Source organism: Lutjanus erythropterus, chromosome 10, assembly GCF_056507025.1.
Source record: "Lutjanus erythropterus isolate fLutEry1 chromosome 10, fLutEry1.hap2, whole genome shotgun sequence".
NCBI classification, from domain to species: Eukaryota; Metazoa; Chordata; class Actinopteri; order Lutjaniformes; family Lutjanidae; genus Lutjanus; species Lutjanus erythropterus.
Genome location: NC_139326.1, coordinates 3405817 through 3424170, shown reverse-complemented (window position 1 = coordinate 3424170; position 18354 = coordinate 3405817). Strand labels below are relative to the sequence as shown.

The following is an 18354-nucleotide window of genomic DNA, read 5'->3' as shown; positions in this document are numbered from 1 at the left end:
CATCTTTCATGTCTGACTCATTGAAGCTGCATTCCTCTTAGGTATGTGACTATTTATAAAACTGCCACAGTGATGGATCAGATGTTGAATCAAAGTTACAGCCATACATAAAAATATCACCACCAAATGGCCTCATAACATCCGTTTTTCAAATAAATGGATGTTTGTTTCAATCGTTGTGTGCTTTGTTTGCGTATGAAGGAGTCTGTCTTCAAGTTCTAATATCATAAAAAAATCTGTAAACCCAAGAATGTTTCCTGCTGCTGATGGAGTTTTTACTACCTACTTGTCTTTTCTCTGCTAATTAAGACAAATATTGTGTTGATAGTATATTGTCAGCCCTGAGATGATGACTTTCCAGCCTGTAATTCAATACTGAGGGTGCTAAAAGTCAGTAGCACAACAAAAATACACAGAAATTTTCCAGGCGGTGGTTTTCTTCCAGTGGTCCCCCAGCTGTTTTAGCACATGTCAGCATATCAGGGTGATGCAAAGACGCTGCAGGGGCTTTTAATGATGCCCCTGCATGTGCTGATGGTGATTTAATGATCATGGAGTGTGGTTTCTGATAAATGGACAAATATCTTCTGCAAGTAATTACACTGAATCGTTTTCAGGGGAAGTGCTCTTGTAATGATAGGACGCGAAAGGAGAAATGACTCTGTCAGTGTTTAATACGCTGCAATGGAAATTTCACATTTCCTAATGTAAATGACTATGAGATACTAAGCACAAAAGAATGGGAATTAGTGGCAACTTTAAAGGGATAGTTTGGACTATTTGAAGTGGGGTTGTATGAGGTACTTATTCACAGTCAGTGTGTTACCAACAGTAGATAGCGGTCGACATGCCTCCAGTTTGGAGAACCAGCAGGATTACTGGTGTAGGAAGGTAAGGAATTTACTGCTGTGGACAGGGTCAGTAGCAAAACATTATGGGAACTGCATCCTGTCGCTTGTGCTCGCAAGAAAACATCTGGGGCACTGGCCACAACAGTGAACACAGCAAGAGTGAACATTACTGACCGCCCATGGTGATAGATGATAGATGAGATGATGATGGTGGGCGCCGTTTGTTTGTTGACGTTAGTGGACTTCATTTCTAAGCTAATGTTAGCCAGTATTCTTCAGAGGCAAGGCACTCTGGGAAATCTCACATCCTTTGAATGTTGAATGTAAAATATCACTCCACAGGCTGATATAGGCAACCAAGACAGTTGTGGAAGGTCCCATTTTTTAAATTATTTTACAGTCAGTGGTTAAAGATTAGCCATAGTCACAATGAATTACTCTGTGCCCACCAAATATTCCATGTAGGTGGCCACAGTGGCCACCAAGTTTTATCTAAAACTTTAAACTTGATCTAAATTCCACCAGGCAGGGCTGCACTGCATTAAAGCCGTGCCGCAGCAGCTGGAGCCACTGCCATTCTGCAGAATACTTGTGATTCCACCAGCTGCGAATCGGCATGTCCCAGAACTGACAATCTGCTTCTAATACGCGCCGAATCTATTTTTGACGGATGCCACGTCAATAAGCACAGAGCAGATCACGCGAGCAGGAAGTCAGGCACAGAAAAAGCAGAGACGATCCAGCCAATTTTCAAAATAAAAGACTCTGTAAAGACCATAAAGACAGAAAAGAAACTATTTAACTATGTAGTAGAAGCACAAAACAAACAAAGAGGACCAAATCAACAAATGTGAAATATGTGAAGTAAATACAATCAGGCGGGCAAAATGCTCCACAGCTGAAACACTTCTGAAACGCTACTGGTGGGGGCTGCAGACGTGTGGAGGAAAAAATGCCTTCAGGAAACACCAGGAATCACAATTCATGGGAAAAGTGAACAACACAAGTTTGGTTTCACATATGTCTGGGCTACTAAAACTGTACAGTGGCCACTAAGTTTTGGGGCATGGTGGCCTGTGGGGCCAGTGCTTAATGCACTCTGTTCACACATTGGCAACAAAAAGCAATTAATACATTAAATTGCTTCACATAGTAATTCATTTATGACATTTCCTTGAAAACAGCCCCTTTTGTAAGAGCTCATTTGTTTGATGAGACTAATACAGACAGAGTTTGGACTATATTTGACTATTGGTTGGTGGTTTAGGACAGTTTATCCTCTGTCACTACATCCCACATAGCTGGAGTTGAAGCTAAACCGTGTCTCTAAAAAAGAACAGAGGCTTTACTCACTTCCACCTGCTTTCAGGTCTAAAGCATAAAAAGATTAGAAATCTTCCATTAATTTACCCCATTTTGCCTTGGCCTCTTTTTTCCTGCACTCAGCCTTGTTCCCTCTATTCCTGAGAGACTACTGTAACTGCAGTTGACTGCAATAAGCCTGGGACTGCAGGGAAGGGCACAGAATACTAAGATGGCCAAAGCCACACAGCCTACATTTAGAGCCAAGCCTCCCATGAATGGGCAGAGAGCTCTGGGCTATAGAATGACGGTGTAGCAGTTGTTAACGGACAGATGCTATAACTGAACATCTGCTGGCACGCACGGCTGATGGGACCAGCATTTTAATCATGTGAAAAGGTCTGACTGCAAAAGTTTGGACTAAAGCACCAGTTAACATGAGCAACAAGAGTGAGTCACAAGTGTGATAAATTGAGACTCGCGGGAAAAATGACTTGTCCTTGCATCCTTCATGTAGCCTAATAAGCGATCAATACAAGTGGAGACTGCAGAACATTAATCATGTGCTTCAAACCAATCTGAATTTCTTTCCCTCTATATCTGAAATCATTTTTCCTCATTCCCATGTCGCAAGGTTCCTCAGCTCGGCTCTCCTCTGCACTCTGCAAATCAGTAATTATAGGAGGCTATGTTTGGATAAACTTAACCTGAATTCTCCTGGTATGTTCTCTCAATTTGACATCCCACTCTTAAGCTCCTAGACTTCTTTTCTACAACAGGACTTGCATTTTTATAAGGTAGTGTATGTAATGGCTATTGAAATAACTATTACAGCAAAACTCTGAACTTCTTTAACACTCTTCCACATCAGTCTTCCACTCAGTCTGAGAAAACAGTTATATGATGTTTTTTGTGGCTCTGAAGTGACCTTTTCAAGGATGGAACCATTATTGTTTTATATCATTCTGTAGCTTCCTGCTGTAATCAAAATCCACATTTCTGCATGATGTCATTTCTACATATAAACACTTGTCAATACCCTGATATCATTTTGAAATGTCATCTTCATCTCCACATTCAGAGAAACGGCCAACTCAGTGGAGTGGGTGGATTCAAAGGTCTGGACTCTGGGCTGGTTCATCAAAGGTTCTTTGTAAGACTAACGGTTCCATTAAAAAAAAACTTTTCATCCAAAGAACCCATTTTGAAAGAAGGAGGTCCCTGCATGGACTCAAGATAAAACTCTTTGCATATTAAAAAGTTCAGTGAAGTCTTTGTAAGAGGTTCTACCAGGAGCCCAAAAGTATTCTTATATGGGGACAAGCTAAAGAACCCTTTAGAGTTCTAAACAGCGGGCTTACCCTGATATTCTTAGCCTAACCCTCCCCTGTCACACTTCTCAGGCCTAAACCTACCCAGAACCTATCCAAACCACATGACCCGAACTTCACTGACTAATGAGGATTAGCCAGTCAGAGTCAGTGTGGGTCATGACTTTGCCACCCTGGGAAAAAAAAATCTGCTTATTGGACATACTTGTCGGCCCCAAAATGCATTGCGTCTCACATATAGAATGTATGTAATTTATTAATGTATGCATATACGTTAATATTTAAAGATTTAACACTAAGAAACATTCAGCAGGAGCTTGGACCCGTGATGAGCTGCAGAGAAGATACACTGCTTGAGTTTACTTAAGTGTGAACAGCCTGCTGCTAATTGCATACTTAATCCTTCATTTAGATGGCAGTATGCAGTACATACTGACTGAGAAGGTAGTAGGCAGTACTTAGTACGTGATTTTGAACATAGACAGGGTCTAACAGAACGACTAATTCAGGAATTGTAGTGTTTTTGGAGCTTAATCCTTACTAAGACCTTAAAGTCAGTATATTTCAAGTTATGCTGCAACAATTTGATCCTTCTTTTTTAATCTCTTATCTCTTGTCAATCCCCAAACTTAATCAAAGTTCAATGCTAAATTAGCATCCCTTTAATAGTTTATTGGCTCTAAATATAGCCTAAATATTAATATCTAAGCACAGAGTGACAGATTGAGTATACTTAAATAATCAAATCTCTTGTCTTGACCATGTTTTAAATCTCACAAGTTATCAATTGTTGGTATAACCAGAGGGCCTTAGTTAAATCGAGCACATTTTCCATGTCTGACTCACTGAAGCTGTATTTCTGTGAGTTAAGCCTTGTGACTATTTTTAAAACTGCCAGAGTGATGTCATCAGGGTTATCACAACTTAGGCTGCAGACTTCAAAATCTGTGTTAAGACCATGTGGGTGGAGTTCGAAAAATCTGGTCATTTACCAGACAGGGTCTAACATAAATACCTATTCAGTTGCATTATGGGAATTGTAGGGTATTTGGAGCTCGACCCTTACAAAGGTCAGTTCACCTCTCATCTCGAGCGCACCATCTCTCTCCCCAACTCCTCACTCCTCTTCCCCGACTCCTCAGCCAGCGCAGCAGCATAATAACGAATTATAAAATACAACATAGTCTCAAGGTGCTTCAGTGTAAAACAACCAGTTTCATATCTGCAAGGCTTCTAATGTTCATTTATCAGATTACTTTTTGTAGGTGTTGATGAAAAATAAACATGAAGCTGCTTTGGAGGCGTCCAGTCATCTCCACGCTTCCACCTTTGGTCACCTGATTCTTAAACATGATGAGAGAGGATTTTCTTATTGGTTTATTGCATGTTCAGCTTAAACTCATCCATGAATTAATCAGGGCACTTGGGCGCAGCTGATACGTGTATCCGGCTGTGTGCTGCTGGCGCAAGGGGCGGGACGGGGCAGGATACCCCTCTGCCCTTGGTGCAAGATGGCAGAGGTGGATTTGGACACACTTTGAATAAATTTAATCCACTGTGTCTTGCCTTTTCCAGTTCTGCTTTAGATCAGTATAAGATAGGGCCCTCAATTTTCATTTTTGGGTGAACTATCCCTTTAAGTAATTTACATCAGCCCTTGTCACATAGGCTATTAATAACAGTAAGATAAGTTTACAGCTGATTGCAGTAATTAGCTTAGAAAAAGGTTAAGCACCTCCAGTCATAATATGGAAAACAAAAAGCAGCTACCTTACGAGTCATTCAGCTGACTACCCAGACATTTTTCTTTTTTTTTTTTTTACTATCCCAGACATTAGCTTACTCACATCAGTGTCACAGTAAAACTGGTCATTCCCGCTTCCCAAAAGCGCCATATCTGCCTCTAAACTCTGAGAATGTGGGTCAGAAAAGTGAGTTTGCTTGGACTAACGCCTCACTGTGTACGAGCTGACACGTGTATGGTGCGTTAAGGCACACAAAGAGTCAGTGTTTTTAACCAATGGTACCGCGACGTCAGTGTCTCTGGCACCGGGGCAGCAGCAACGTCACTGCCTGACGGCGCGGCGGCATCACAGCAGCACGAGCGGAGCGGCGATCCGCGCTCGAGCACAGAGTCGCTCCGGAACTCGGCGGAAGGGAAGGCGGAGGAAGACGAACCGGCGGGGACGCACACGGCGGCTCTCTCTGCTCCGGGACCGACTGGACGGCGACTTTCAGCGGCTGCAGCTCAGGTAAACCTCCGGGCCACTTTATGCGGAACGGCTTTTATTTATTTAAAGGTGAGTTTGTGGTGTTTTTTTAAGTGAAGTAGCTCCGAGGAACAGCGTGGCTACCAACCATTGCGAGTACACAATGACCAGCAGCGAGCTTCCCGCACTGTAGCTGTTGTACTGTAGCCATAAACTGTGTGTTGCTATGGAGCTGCGAGGCAACATCCCACCTGCTGCTGCTGCCGCCGCTGCCCAGACTCATATCTGACTCCTGTCAACCAAAACAAACAGGAATATATGCAAACAAAGCCGCTATTTCACGTGTTAATCCAGCCATGCGTTTCCTATCGAGTCAAGTGCGTGTCTGAGCGCTTTAGTTGTGCTGTTTTCTCCTGTTTAAGACTTGAAGCGACCATTTCTGAGACTTAACGTCACAGGTAATTTGCTTGTCATTTAAAGGCACACTATGCATGATTTTGCTGAAACACAATGTATAAGACGCTCGTATTGGAAGAATACCTGTCAGTGACGTACTAGAAGTGTTTGGTGCTGTCTGCATTTGCCTGTATTGTCTTGTTTTCTCTTTATTTTGCTGTGTTTGAGATGCTTTACCAACCCAAAGCCTCAGTATTTGACAGCCTGGCAGGGTCACGATGCACCTTGGAAAACCTGGATAACAGCTGATTTTCCAGTTTTAGTGGAAAATGAATAAAAATGTTAAATACCCTGAAAAATCTTGTATTTTCCTGTAAATTATTTCAGTATTCACGTATTTTCATTGAACCAGCTATCTATCAGAGCTCTCCAAAATGGATAATATTGTCACTGTGCTCACGATCATATTCACCTTCAAATACTGATTTATTGTCGAGAGTATGTTGAATAGGCTGCTCTCCTTTATGTTGTGGAAACGCTGTGAACACACCCCCGAGTCACATCACATGGTGACACTTGCAGGTTGGGTGACATTACAACTTAGGTGGCTGAAATTCCAAAATAATTTAAGTTGTATTATCCCTAGAATGTGAATGTTAATGATTTTTTTTTCTCTTGGCCATAAATCTGCTTGCCCAAAGTCACTTTTTACTTGGGCTTGTACTGATTGTTCTTTTAGAGGTTATTAAATAACACCAAAGTCTAAATTTAATTGTCATGTTTAATCTAGGACTGCAATGTCTATAAAATGTAAGAAAATATTGAAAATATCCATCCCAGTTCTCCAAAGTCCAGGGTGATGTCTTTAAATGTCATGTTGTCAGTCTTTAACCCAGTTTAATATTCAGCTTAATATGATAATAAACAGAGAAAAGTGACAGCTTTCATGTTTGAGAAGCTGAAAACAGCATTTTCTGTCATTTTGCATGAAAAATTATTACGTTTGGGCAAGTGAGTTGCCAGATTTACTTGCCCTACATGGCATTTTACTTGCCCAGGGCAAGTGGGCAAGCCTTACTGTTGAGTCCTGATTAGGTTTATAGATTAACAAGCATTAAAACAGACTAAGAAACTTAAAAAAAAAAAAAAAAAAAAAACAAGAATAAGAAGGGAGAATAGTAGTGACATTAAAACATGTTAAGTTTATGCTCTTATACTGAAATGTTTGACTAATGCTTCACTACAGGAGACAGTGCAAGTTTAAGTTTAAATCAGATTTCCACTGAGAGGAATATTTGTGTATGGCACAATCCCTGTCTTTTATACCAGCTACTGAAAATGTCCTGGAAAAGTCCTGGAAAATGGTCATTCCTTGCCTGGGAATGAGACTCAACTAGTCGGCCGATATTATTTGCCTGATATTAGCCAATCACAGTTCTCGATCACAGTTATATCGGTATCAGCATATGTTGTTAGATGTGTGTCTTTATGAAAACTTTTTAACAGATCATAATGCAGATTATTTTTATATTAGGTTTGCAACTAACGATTATTTTCATTCTTGATTAATTAATGATTGTTTTCTCGATTAATTGATTAGTTGTTTGGTTTATAAAATGCCAGAAAATGATGAAAAATGCTGGATCAGTGCTTCAAAAAGCCCAAGGTGATGTCCTAAAATGATGTGGTAAAAAAGTCAGATTGTGATTTTTGTTTACTGAAATTGCGACTGCGATACACGATTTTTGAGAATAATCATTTTTACATTACATTTCATTCCACTGTGAAGAAAAAAAACTATTAAAATCCTGATGATGTGATATTTGTTGGGGTCTGTACCCAACAAACATATTTTCTTTCATCTGGAAAACAAGATTTCAAGGCCAGAGCATCTCTGCAGCACTACAGTACTTCATCATAATGAATGTTTTCCCACACATTTTTCCTCTTTCAAAAAGTTGTGGTTTGGTTCTGTGATTTGAATATTGCAGATTGCGGCCAGACTGCGATTTTGATAATACTGTGATTAATTGTGCAGCCCTACTGCTAGCCAATGTTAGCTAGCTGCTATAACTTAAGTAATCACAGCGTGAATAAACTTTAATATTACGTTGTCCATGAACAGGATTTCCACCTGAGTCATGTTAGGGAGATTTTCATCAGATGTGGTGGTTGTGAAGATAACAGCTCCCATGATCCTACGCCACTTCATGACATCATCAAACTGCGTCTTTTGTTTTAATGTGAGACAGACCCCTAGTGGCAGAACTTGCATATTGTGCATTTAACTGTAAAATATCTTGCCTGTATTACCTATCTTTGTCACAAGTTTTGAGGGAACATTCTGCACATTATAGTCTGCATAAAGAACATGAGGCTCTAGACTCAACTATCAACTATCTTTCTGGTGCATTTCCAAGCAGCTACTGACAAATTCTGCATATTCTACCTTTAAATTGTGATAATTTGAAGCAACTTATTTTAATAATGATAATAGCTTCTGCACTTACATTACCGCTCCCTTCTTGCTCGTCATTCATCTCTGTCAGTTATATTCTGCAGCTTTTGCAGACAGACAGACAGTAGAAAGGTCGTTGTTTGTTTTGAGTCTTTTTCCAGTTCACTGCTCATCATGTGTTTGTGGCTCTAGGTGACAACACTGTACCATTAAAACACAGCAAATGCTTGCCATTCCTCTCCGTAACTGCTGTCCGTCTGCTTATTTTCACAGTATCTAAGTAAAACCCAACACCACAAGGAACACAAGATGGTGATTACCAGCGTGGCATCCCTCAGAAGGACATCAGCGGCCATGGAGACGGAGGAGAACAGATGTTCGCAGTGAAGGTGCCTAGTGCGTACTTATGGTACTTTCCTTTTCTGTGGCTTAGACGGTTGCCGTGGTGAGGCGTCAGTGCATGCCAACGCCAGGCCCGTGATACAAAGAAATTCCATTATCCCTCATCTCCTGTCTGCTGTGACAGAGAGGAGGAAATCACCATACCATGCTGTCGTGAGGCCGGGGAAGGAGGGAGAATTATGAGTCAGAACAGAGAAGAAAAGAAAACTGTCACTCCTCAAATCTGCCTATAAGCTCAGAAGACAGCTCACACACTTATTTTAAGAGCAATACCAGATCTCTTTTCAGCCGTAGAACTATGCAGAGACCTCGCTTTCCATTAATTATTACTGAGACCTTTTACTTTTTCTAAAACTGTTATGTCTGTATAAATTCCAGGGATTAGAGTCAACACTTTGAGTGAGTGCAAAGTGCAGAGGTGGCAAAAGCACACACATTCTTTACTCGAGTAGAAGTACAGATACTTACGTGTCTGGTAAAAGTATAGGTACTGTTTCAGTTTCTTTACTCAAGTAAAATTGAAAAAGTAAAAGTACAGGCCCTGAAATGTATTCAAAGTATAAAAGTAAAGAGTCCTCTGAAGGACATTTATACAGGCTGTTTCTGTGCAAAGATAACTGATCCTCACCTTTTCTCCGTAGTCGTGTCTCCCTCTCTGTCTGTTTTGTCTTGTTATGTATTTGACATAATTATTGTTTTGTTACTTCTTATGCAGCATTGTCTTTTTAGGTCATTCGTCCCTTTACGTTGTTTCACCGTTTTCGTCTTTTATGTTGTTTTCCTCTTGTTACGTCTCTTACATCATTTTTGTCTTGTTACATGTTTAATGTTGTTTATCTCCTGTTACACAGTTTTTTCGCTGTGTCTGTTCTGTTGTCTTTGTTTTGTACGTTCCTCACGTCATTTTTGTCTTATTACGTCATTCTTGTTTTATTACGGCTTTTATGTAACTCTCCGCTTGTTAGGTCTTTTATGACGCTTTTGTTTTGACTTTGTTTTTGTCTTGTTTTTTTTTTATCTTGTTTTATCTATTACATCATTTTTATCCTGGTACGTATCTTTTTCCCTGTTGCGCAATTTGCGTATTGTTACTTTTTTTTATGTCATTCTCCACTTATTATGTTTTTATGTTGTTTTCATCGTGTTATGTCTTTTATGTCATTTTCATCTTGTTACATCCTTTATGTCTTTTTTGTCTTGTTGTGCCGTTTCAGTTTTGTTACTTCTTTTTTACATTGTTTCTGTCTTGTTACGCTTTTTGCGTCATATTCATTTTCGTATGTTGTTTTTGTCATTTTGCATTGTTTTAGTCTTGTTACGTATTCTGGGTATGATATGCTCTGACAAATACACTAAGGAATTGTCTCTTCTATGTGTTATTGACCCATCTTATTATGTTTAAATTAGTCTTGATGTTGAGAAGGCAGTGCGCAATGATGCAAAATAAGAATAACCAAAAATTCCCCCCAGATGCTTTAAAACTAAAGTAATGGGTCTGTTTTGAAAATATAAGGATCATAAAGTACAGAGATTTGTGTTAGAATGAAGGAAATGAAAATAAAAAGTTGGCAGAAAATAAACACTCAATAAAGTACAGATACGTGACAATTTAAGTACTGTAACAAAGTATTTGTACTTAGTTACCTCCCATCTTTGGCAAAGTGCAGCAGGGGGCATGCGAGGCGAGCTCTGTTCATTGTATTTTGGTTTACACACCTCCTTATCTCAGCTGTCAAGAGGGAGGATTCTTCTCTACAGTAACTTACCCAGAGCAATAGAGATAGTGGTGGGAAAAAGGAGGAGGGGTGGGAGGAGTGAGAAGAACAGAGAATGACTGTGAGGGAGTGAGCGTGCTTAACCCAGCCACTGAGTGACTCTTGTATCCAAGGACGAAGGTAGCAACGCATCCGAATGCCACTCTTCCCTCGCCCACAGACTGCTGTGAAGAAATGAGGCAGTCGGTCACATAGACGCTCAGCGGCGCTCGTATAGACTCAACAACCTGCCGGCCCTTCTTCTCCGCGGGGCCCCTGGGGTTTGACTCGCCTGTCTGGAGTGCCAGAGCTGATGACTGAGCAGATCATGACTGCTGCAGCCACAGTGAACCACACAGAGCGATAAGACTCATGTAGCTTGAATGGGAGTTTAAACCTAAACAAAAGTGTTTTTCTTCTTTCACCTCCTAAACCGACCCTCGTCTGTGTATGTTTTTGGCAGAGGAGCAGACTGGAGAGGAGGTAGTAACAGGTGTTGCGCGCCAAGGTGGATTTGGAGGTGTGGAGGAGAGCTGAAGATCATGGGTAAATCAAACAGCAAGCTCAAGCCAGAGGTGGTGGAGGAGTTGACGAGGAAAACCTACTGTGAGTACCGTCCTTTTTTTTTTTGTTTAATTCTTTTGCTTGTCTTTTGAAAGAAAATTCTGCACAAACTGTTCATTGTGGCCAAAGGAAAAAGAAAGAAATAACTTTAATCTTATTGCTGCAGCTTTCAAATCATATTTTTGCCGGCTGTGTTCCATACAGGCTGTACAGTAAATAGCCCAGCCCGCTGGGATATTATTGGGTCTCTACACCAGTTTCTTGTTATCGACAGAACAGAGCTACAACTAAATGTCAGCTGGGAATAAGCCTCCCTCTGTGATTTAAATTTACATTTAAATGTTGTGTGGCAAATTGTGATTGGTTAAGGTTGGGCAAAACTTGTAATCAGCATCTTTAAATCACGCTGAAGGGATTTATGAATATGGAGATGCTGAGTTTGTATCAGGCTGAAGGGTTTTAGAGAAGAAGAGGATGTGCTTATATATGCATTTCATGGACCTTCTGTATATTTTTATATGCATGCAGAGACTGATAGATAGTAGGGCTGCGATTGACGATTATTTTCATTATCAATTGATTTGTCAATCATTTTCTTGATTCATTGATTAGTTGTTTGGTCCAGAAAATAGTGAAAAATGTGGATTGTCTCCTCAAGCCCAAGAGACTGTCCTCAGAGGTCCTGTTTTGTCCACAACCCAAAGATATTCAGTCAACTGTAATAGAGGAGTAAAGAAACCAGAAAATAATCACATTTAAGAAGCTGGAATCAGATGATTTGAAAATTTTTCCTTTAAAATTATTCAAAACATTTATTGATTATCAAAATAGTTGGCATTTCATTTAAAATATAAAGAAACTAAACAATTAATTGATTATTAAATTGTTGCAGCTCAATAGATAGATGTAGAATAAATTAATTAACTATTTTGATACTTGATTCATTGTTTTGAGTCATTTTTTAAGGAAAAAAATGTAAAAAATTCTCTCATTTCAGCTTATTAAATGTGGATATTTTACTCCTCTGTGATAGTAAATGAAATATCTGTGAAGTGTGGACAGTATATAACATTTGAGAATCATCTTTGGGCTTGGGGAAACACTGATCAACAGTTTTCACCATTTTCTGAGATTTTATGGATCAAACAACTAATTGTTTAACAGGGGTTCGAATCTCTTGGCCCCTCATGGTTCAGTTCAATTCCACTTTTGATTCACAGGGCTACAATGCAATTACAAAGCCATCATTGATGCGTCTTGATGCATCATAGTGTTTGATTTTTGTCTGACTACTTGCTTCTTTTAAAACCAAGCATATTTGTAATGATCCAGAATTAGTTCAGTTAGACACAGCTTGCATACAGTTTGGCTCATTTCCAGGTCCCTTTTCCCTGCAAAGGAGCTAAAATGCTTCCAAATTCTGGCTTTTAAGCCAAGTGGTGCCGGTCGGATTGCATCCATCTGTGGTAGCTCACGCTCAGCCGTCGTCACCGAGATTCAATAAGTCCCCCAGCTTAGAACAGAAACACGTCCCGCATGTTTATGTATATTACATTTCACCGTCCAGTCGGTTCAGTCATTAGGAACATGTAGCCTAATGTTACAGAATTGTTACAGGTGATCATATGTTTAGAATTTCTGATTATAGAAGGTATCTCCTGATTTCACTTTCCCCACCAGAACATGCCCCCTCAATCGGACTGATGGCTAAACATCCTGCAACATGGCTGCCTTTAGCAGGGAAAACCACAAAACCAGGAGTAAAACAAATGATTATCTGTGCAAATGAAAGGCAGCTGGACTTGAAAGTGATCCTTACAACTTACCATAGACCCGTCATTCTTAGACATCGGTGGGAATGACCCGAGTCAAAAGCTGCATCGAGTCTGCAACATTTCATGTACATTAGAGCTGCAGGGATTCATCGATTAATTATTTTCGGTAATTCTTTTAAAGAAAGAATGTCCAATTTCAGATGTGAATATTTTCTGGTTTCTTTACTCCTTCATGGCAGTAAACTGAATATCTCTGGTTTTGGACATAAGAAGACGTTTGAGGACGTCACCTCAACATTTTTTTTTTACCATTTTCCATTCCATTTACCACTTTTTATGGGACAAACAACCAGAGCTGCAACAATGATTGAATTAATCGGCAACTATTTTGCCAATCAATTAATTGGTTTGAGAAAAAAAAGTAAACATTTCCAGATTTTATATTTTAAATGTCAATATTTTCAGGTTTCTTTACTCCTCTCTGACAGTAAACTGAACATTTATGGGTTGTGAGTAAAACACGTCATCTTAGGTTTTAATACTGATCGACATTTTTCAACATTTTCTGACATTAAAAAAAAAAAGATTAATTGAGAGAATAATGGACCGATTAATCAACTGTGAAAGTAATCTTTATTTGAAGCCCCTACAAATAACTAGTCCAGTAATTGAGAAATTGAACGACAGATTAATTGATAATAAAATAATGACATCCCTGGTAAATTGATTAATGTTATGCTATATATGGCATTCCTGCATAGCGGCTGATAGAAATGGTGGGAGTGGTGCTGGAGTGAAAATTGCACATATGTGGACTCATGTTGTTCCTGTCGACTTATCAGGACATTGCAGATTGACAGGCTTTGCTTTTCTCATCTTATAATAGCACCAACTTTATTTATCAACAATCTCCTGCTGAACAAAAAAAAGATTTCTCCCCCCCACAGTTGTCAATCAAATCTGAGCAGAGATTACATTTATAATTACCACCACCACGTCTGCTCTGAAGACACTATATTAATCATTTTAGCGTTATTCCTGGCGCACAGCGTTATTATTATTATTATCATTATTATTATTATTATTATTTGAGCAGCAGTACTGTGTGCAGGTGTGGGTGGGAGTTGACATCCATTGGCTGCTTAATGACAGTGTTATTTGTGTGGTGGGTCTCTACACAGCAGAACCACGGAAGGCTGTTGTGGCAGGAAATTGCTGTGGAGGAAGATTGGGCTTCGTGCTGGGCTGGACTGCTCGCTGCAGCCCTGTTCTCTCCCTCTCGTTCTCTCTTACCCTTTCGCCCTGTCTCCCTCGCTTTATCCCCTAATTGCCCTCTTTGAGCAGGGAATGGAATAGTGTAATTAGGATCTTATCTGGTTAGCATCGCTGAGAGGGGCACCAAGCTTTCTCTCCCAGCGTGATCATTCTCCCTTGTTCTGTCGCTGCCTTACTGGAGTCACTATCATTGCTGCTCTCCTTCATCCTGTTGCCTCCTTCTCTTCTGGCTCTCCCATGAGGAGCTTTGTCTGCCATTTTAGCCACCGCTTTGCTTTGGTTCTTGACAGATTGGGGACTTGGTAAATTTCCCCGTGCCTATGTGTCTTTTTGTGTCAGTGGTAGTAGTGGAAGAAGTGGTGTTTTCTCCCAGCAAATTATGCCCTCCGCGTTGACAGGGCAAGAGACACGGCCTGTTTAGTCCAAAACAATATCTCTACATGTCTGTCTTCTGCTTCGCTGTTGGTTTAAAAATGCAGGGGTCTTCATAAGAAAGTTATTATGACCTTATATTTTAAATAAAACTTTCTCCTGGCCAAAAAGGTTGTGTGAATCACTTATCCATAGTCATTGTGCGAGTACTGTAGGAAGCTGCGCAATGTACTGCTTAATGTAGAATATTATCACCTCTGTACCATTTCCGTTGGGAAACCGCTGTTATATAAGCCAAATATCACTTTCTTCAAATCCACCAGACTCCCAGTAGTCAACCAAGCCATTAGCCAGAGGAGAGGAGTGAAACAATGTGTTTGCAATCTGCAAGCTCACTACTAGATTCTGCAAAATCCTACACACCGGTAATTTAAAACACCAAAGCCACACAATAACACAAACTAATTGATCAAGGCAGCGTTAGAAATCAGCGTACACTTTTAAACTGATACTTGAACTGTCCCTTTAAGCTGTGCAAAGGCTCTGCTGGCTAGCTAGTGTTTTTCCTGTTCTTGATGAAAATTGTGGAAAATGGTTGCAGCCTCACCTGTACTTTAAGAGAGCTCAACTCAGCCCAGAGAAAATTTTCCAAACGGCTCTCCTGGCATTACAAGGAAAGACCAGCAGTCCTATTAAAGTGTGCAGGATGGAGGCTACAGGCCCATGTAAGAGCATGATGATTTTGTAAGTTGTCAAAGCCATGAAGAGGCTCACAGTGACAGAGTGCAAGCTGGATGTGTTCTAGCAGACCCTGCAGGGCCGCCCGGCTGAGTGAGCCCTGCTATCTCCTGCACAGGGCTGATTGCATTATTGCCCATTGCCTCTGACCGAGTTACGTAATAAATTTTTTTTATTAAATGGTAGCCATGGCAAATTGCCTCAATTTTTGACTACATTGACTTTTGAGGCCAATTTAATGGTAGCTTGGCTTGGCTGACAGTCATGAGATTGACCCTGACATTTATTAGCCCAGGAAAGAGGTCACATGATGGGCTTCTTGGTGAAATGCTGAGCAGAACAAATTGGGACTGAGATGTAAGCAGGCGAGCGCTACCTGACCTGGTCGTCTCATCGACAGACTCTGCTCCAACCCTGAAGCAGTCACATTAAGAAGACATGAGCAGAAATAAGGGTTCTAAAAGTGGTTCTTCCTGAAGGACCCAGAACCAGTTGCTTCTGAAGAACTCTTCTTTGAAAGAAAGGGTTTGTCAAGGATTGTTTGTAAGACTAAAGGTTCTGTTAAGAACCCTTTTCATCTAAAGAACCCCCCAAGAGTTCTACATAAAAAGTCTCTGAAAGGGTTCCAGGTGAAACCTTGGAACCACAAAGGGTTCTCCTATAGGGACAAACTGAACCCTTTATGGTTTTAGTAAAAAAAAATGAGAGTGTGTTGGTTAATTTAAAATTTTAATTAGCTTAGAAACATCTTGTTTGTGACAAGTGACTGTTTAGAGAGAAAAAAATCACTCTGATTTCTTTGTTTCCTTTTTCTTCCTTTGTTTCACTTTCTTTGTCTCCTTGTATACCTGTGTGGTAACCATGACTGTGAGCTGATCAAGGTTAAACATAACAGTAGGAGAAATTATCGATTAACTAACAGTCTGTTATATTTCACTCATTCTTTAGAACTGGGATAAATCATGTCCTATCAAAATAAAACTGAAAACTTGATTAGAATTAAGAGAACTCTGAGCAACTTAGTAGCCAAGAGTTTGATATTTTAAAATGTATTTTCCGGTGTAATTGAAGAGTAAAAATCAAAACCCTCTTAAAATATGGTTTTGTCCCAGTTCTCAAGAATGAGTGGGATATATTTTTCCATTACCTGACCAGTGTCCTGCAATGTGAGGGTGTTGGTTTATTTAATAATCTGATTAGCTCAGAAATGTTTTATTTGTGGGATGTGAATGTTTAGACACGCAAAGCACTTGGGTTTCTTTGTCTCCTTTTTCTTCCTGTGTTTCACTTTCTTTGTCTCTCTGTATACCTGTGTGGTAACCATGACTGTGAGCTGCTCAAGGTTAAACATTACAGTAGAAGAAATTATCGATTAACTAACTAACAGTTTGTTGTATTTGTGAGGCTCTAGCTTTGCTCGAGGCCCCATGAAAGTGACGACATTTATCCTATATGTCTGTACAGAAACATGTATTCAGAAAGTCTCTCTCAGGAGCACCTGGTTTAACTAATGCTATTGATTTTCAGCCCTTGTTTTCATTAGTAACCCCGTGGGCTGAGAGGCCGAAAATTGCTTTGGTTACTTGAGAGAAAGTAAAGAGACATGAGAAGAGCCATGAGGGATTGGTTGATTAGATACTGGCAGATAATGGTGTTTGTGTGGGCATGATAACACATCCTGCCTCCTAAACTGTTCTCTTTCTTAAATCTGTGTCCGGCCTTCATTCCCTCGGCCGTGTTTGTCTTTTTGTGGCTCTCTTGGGTTTACTCCCACTTGCCTTCAACTGTGCTGGCCAGCAGAAATTATTATTCATGTCCTCTGATAGTATCTGCTAGAATCAATGAGGCACACTACACCATTGACTGTAGAAAGATGGACGACCTGTCTCCACTTCCTCCCACTCTGCCAGAATGAAGCCAAAATATTCTGGATATGAGTGCTGCCATCTTGTGCCGGTGATGTCAGTCGAATAACTAATTAAAAACCAAACTGATCAGTAAAATGAACACTTGAACAAACATCACTGTGATTAAAAATGACCTAAAATGACAGAAACCATCTTTGGAAAACATTTATTTTACATGTACTTTTATTTTTTAATTTGGTCCATGTCCCATCTGTTAACATTGAAGCGGCAGGGTTTATGACATGTACTGCAGCCAGCAACCAGGGGGCGATCCAGATGTTTTGGCTTCACTTTTAAGGAGTTGTCATGTCATATGTCAATTGCACTCAGCTAAGCATGGCTATTTTCCAATAATTGCATGTTAACACTGTTGAATATTTTTGGGTAAGTCAGGAGGGAAAGTCATATTTTACAACATCATCATCCTGAAAAAATGAAAAACCCTCGAACAAAATCCTAAAGTGATTATTTTCTCAATTAATTGTTTAGTTGTTGATGTCTTGTTTTGCCCACAACCCAAAGATATTCAGTTTACTGTCACCGAGGACCAAAGAAACCAGGAAATATTCATATTTAAGAAGCTTTTTTTGCTAAATTACTCAAACCAATTTATCAATATCACAATAGTTGCCACTTAATTTAATAATCTATTCATAATCTGTTAATCAATGCAGCTCTGTACTGGATTAAATGAGTCAGTCTTTTTTTAATAAATCAGCTTCCTTTGTTGACTATTATTGTGACCAAAATTGTTACATTTACCTGGTTTGGTGCTGGAAATGTTCAAAACTACTGACACAATCACTGATCATTTCACCAAACTTTACACTGAAAACCTCAACAAATTAATGCCATATTAATTTGTTGTGTCCTTTGTGATGTCAGTGTTTTTCGCTGATGTAAACAAACCCACGTTGCTGCTGCATCTGCGTCTCAAGAGTGTCTGGTTGATGCTGGAAAATATTTAGCGTGAGCTTTTCAAAGTGCTGTGATCAACCGCGGGCATAACAATAATTCAA

The 18354-nt window shown here is 39.9% G+C and overlaps 1 protein-coding gene across 2 annotated transcripts in view; it reads left to right on the top strand.

Moving 5' to 3' along the window:
- Positions 1-5300: 5300 nt before the first annotated feature.
- Positions 5301-18354, top strand: part of ncs1b (neuronal calcium sensor 1b) — a 36352-nt gene continuing 23298 nt past the window's right edge. Inside the window, exons 1-3 of one of the 2 annotated variants that reach the window (XM_084727891.1) lie at positions 5301-5736; positions 8822-8944; positions 11168-11310. In XM_084727891.1, coding sequence (XP_084584017.1) covers positions 11247-11310 — 64 coding nt within the window. In that variant the 5' untranslated portion in view covers positions 5301-5736; positions 8822-8944; positions 11168-11246. The remainder of the gene's footprint in view (positions 5737-8821; positions 8945-11167; positions 11311-18354) is intronic. The other variant, XM_084727890.1, reaches the window with a different exon arrangement.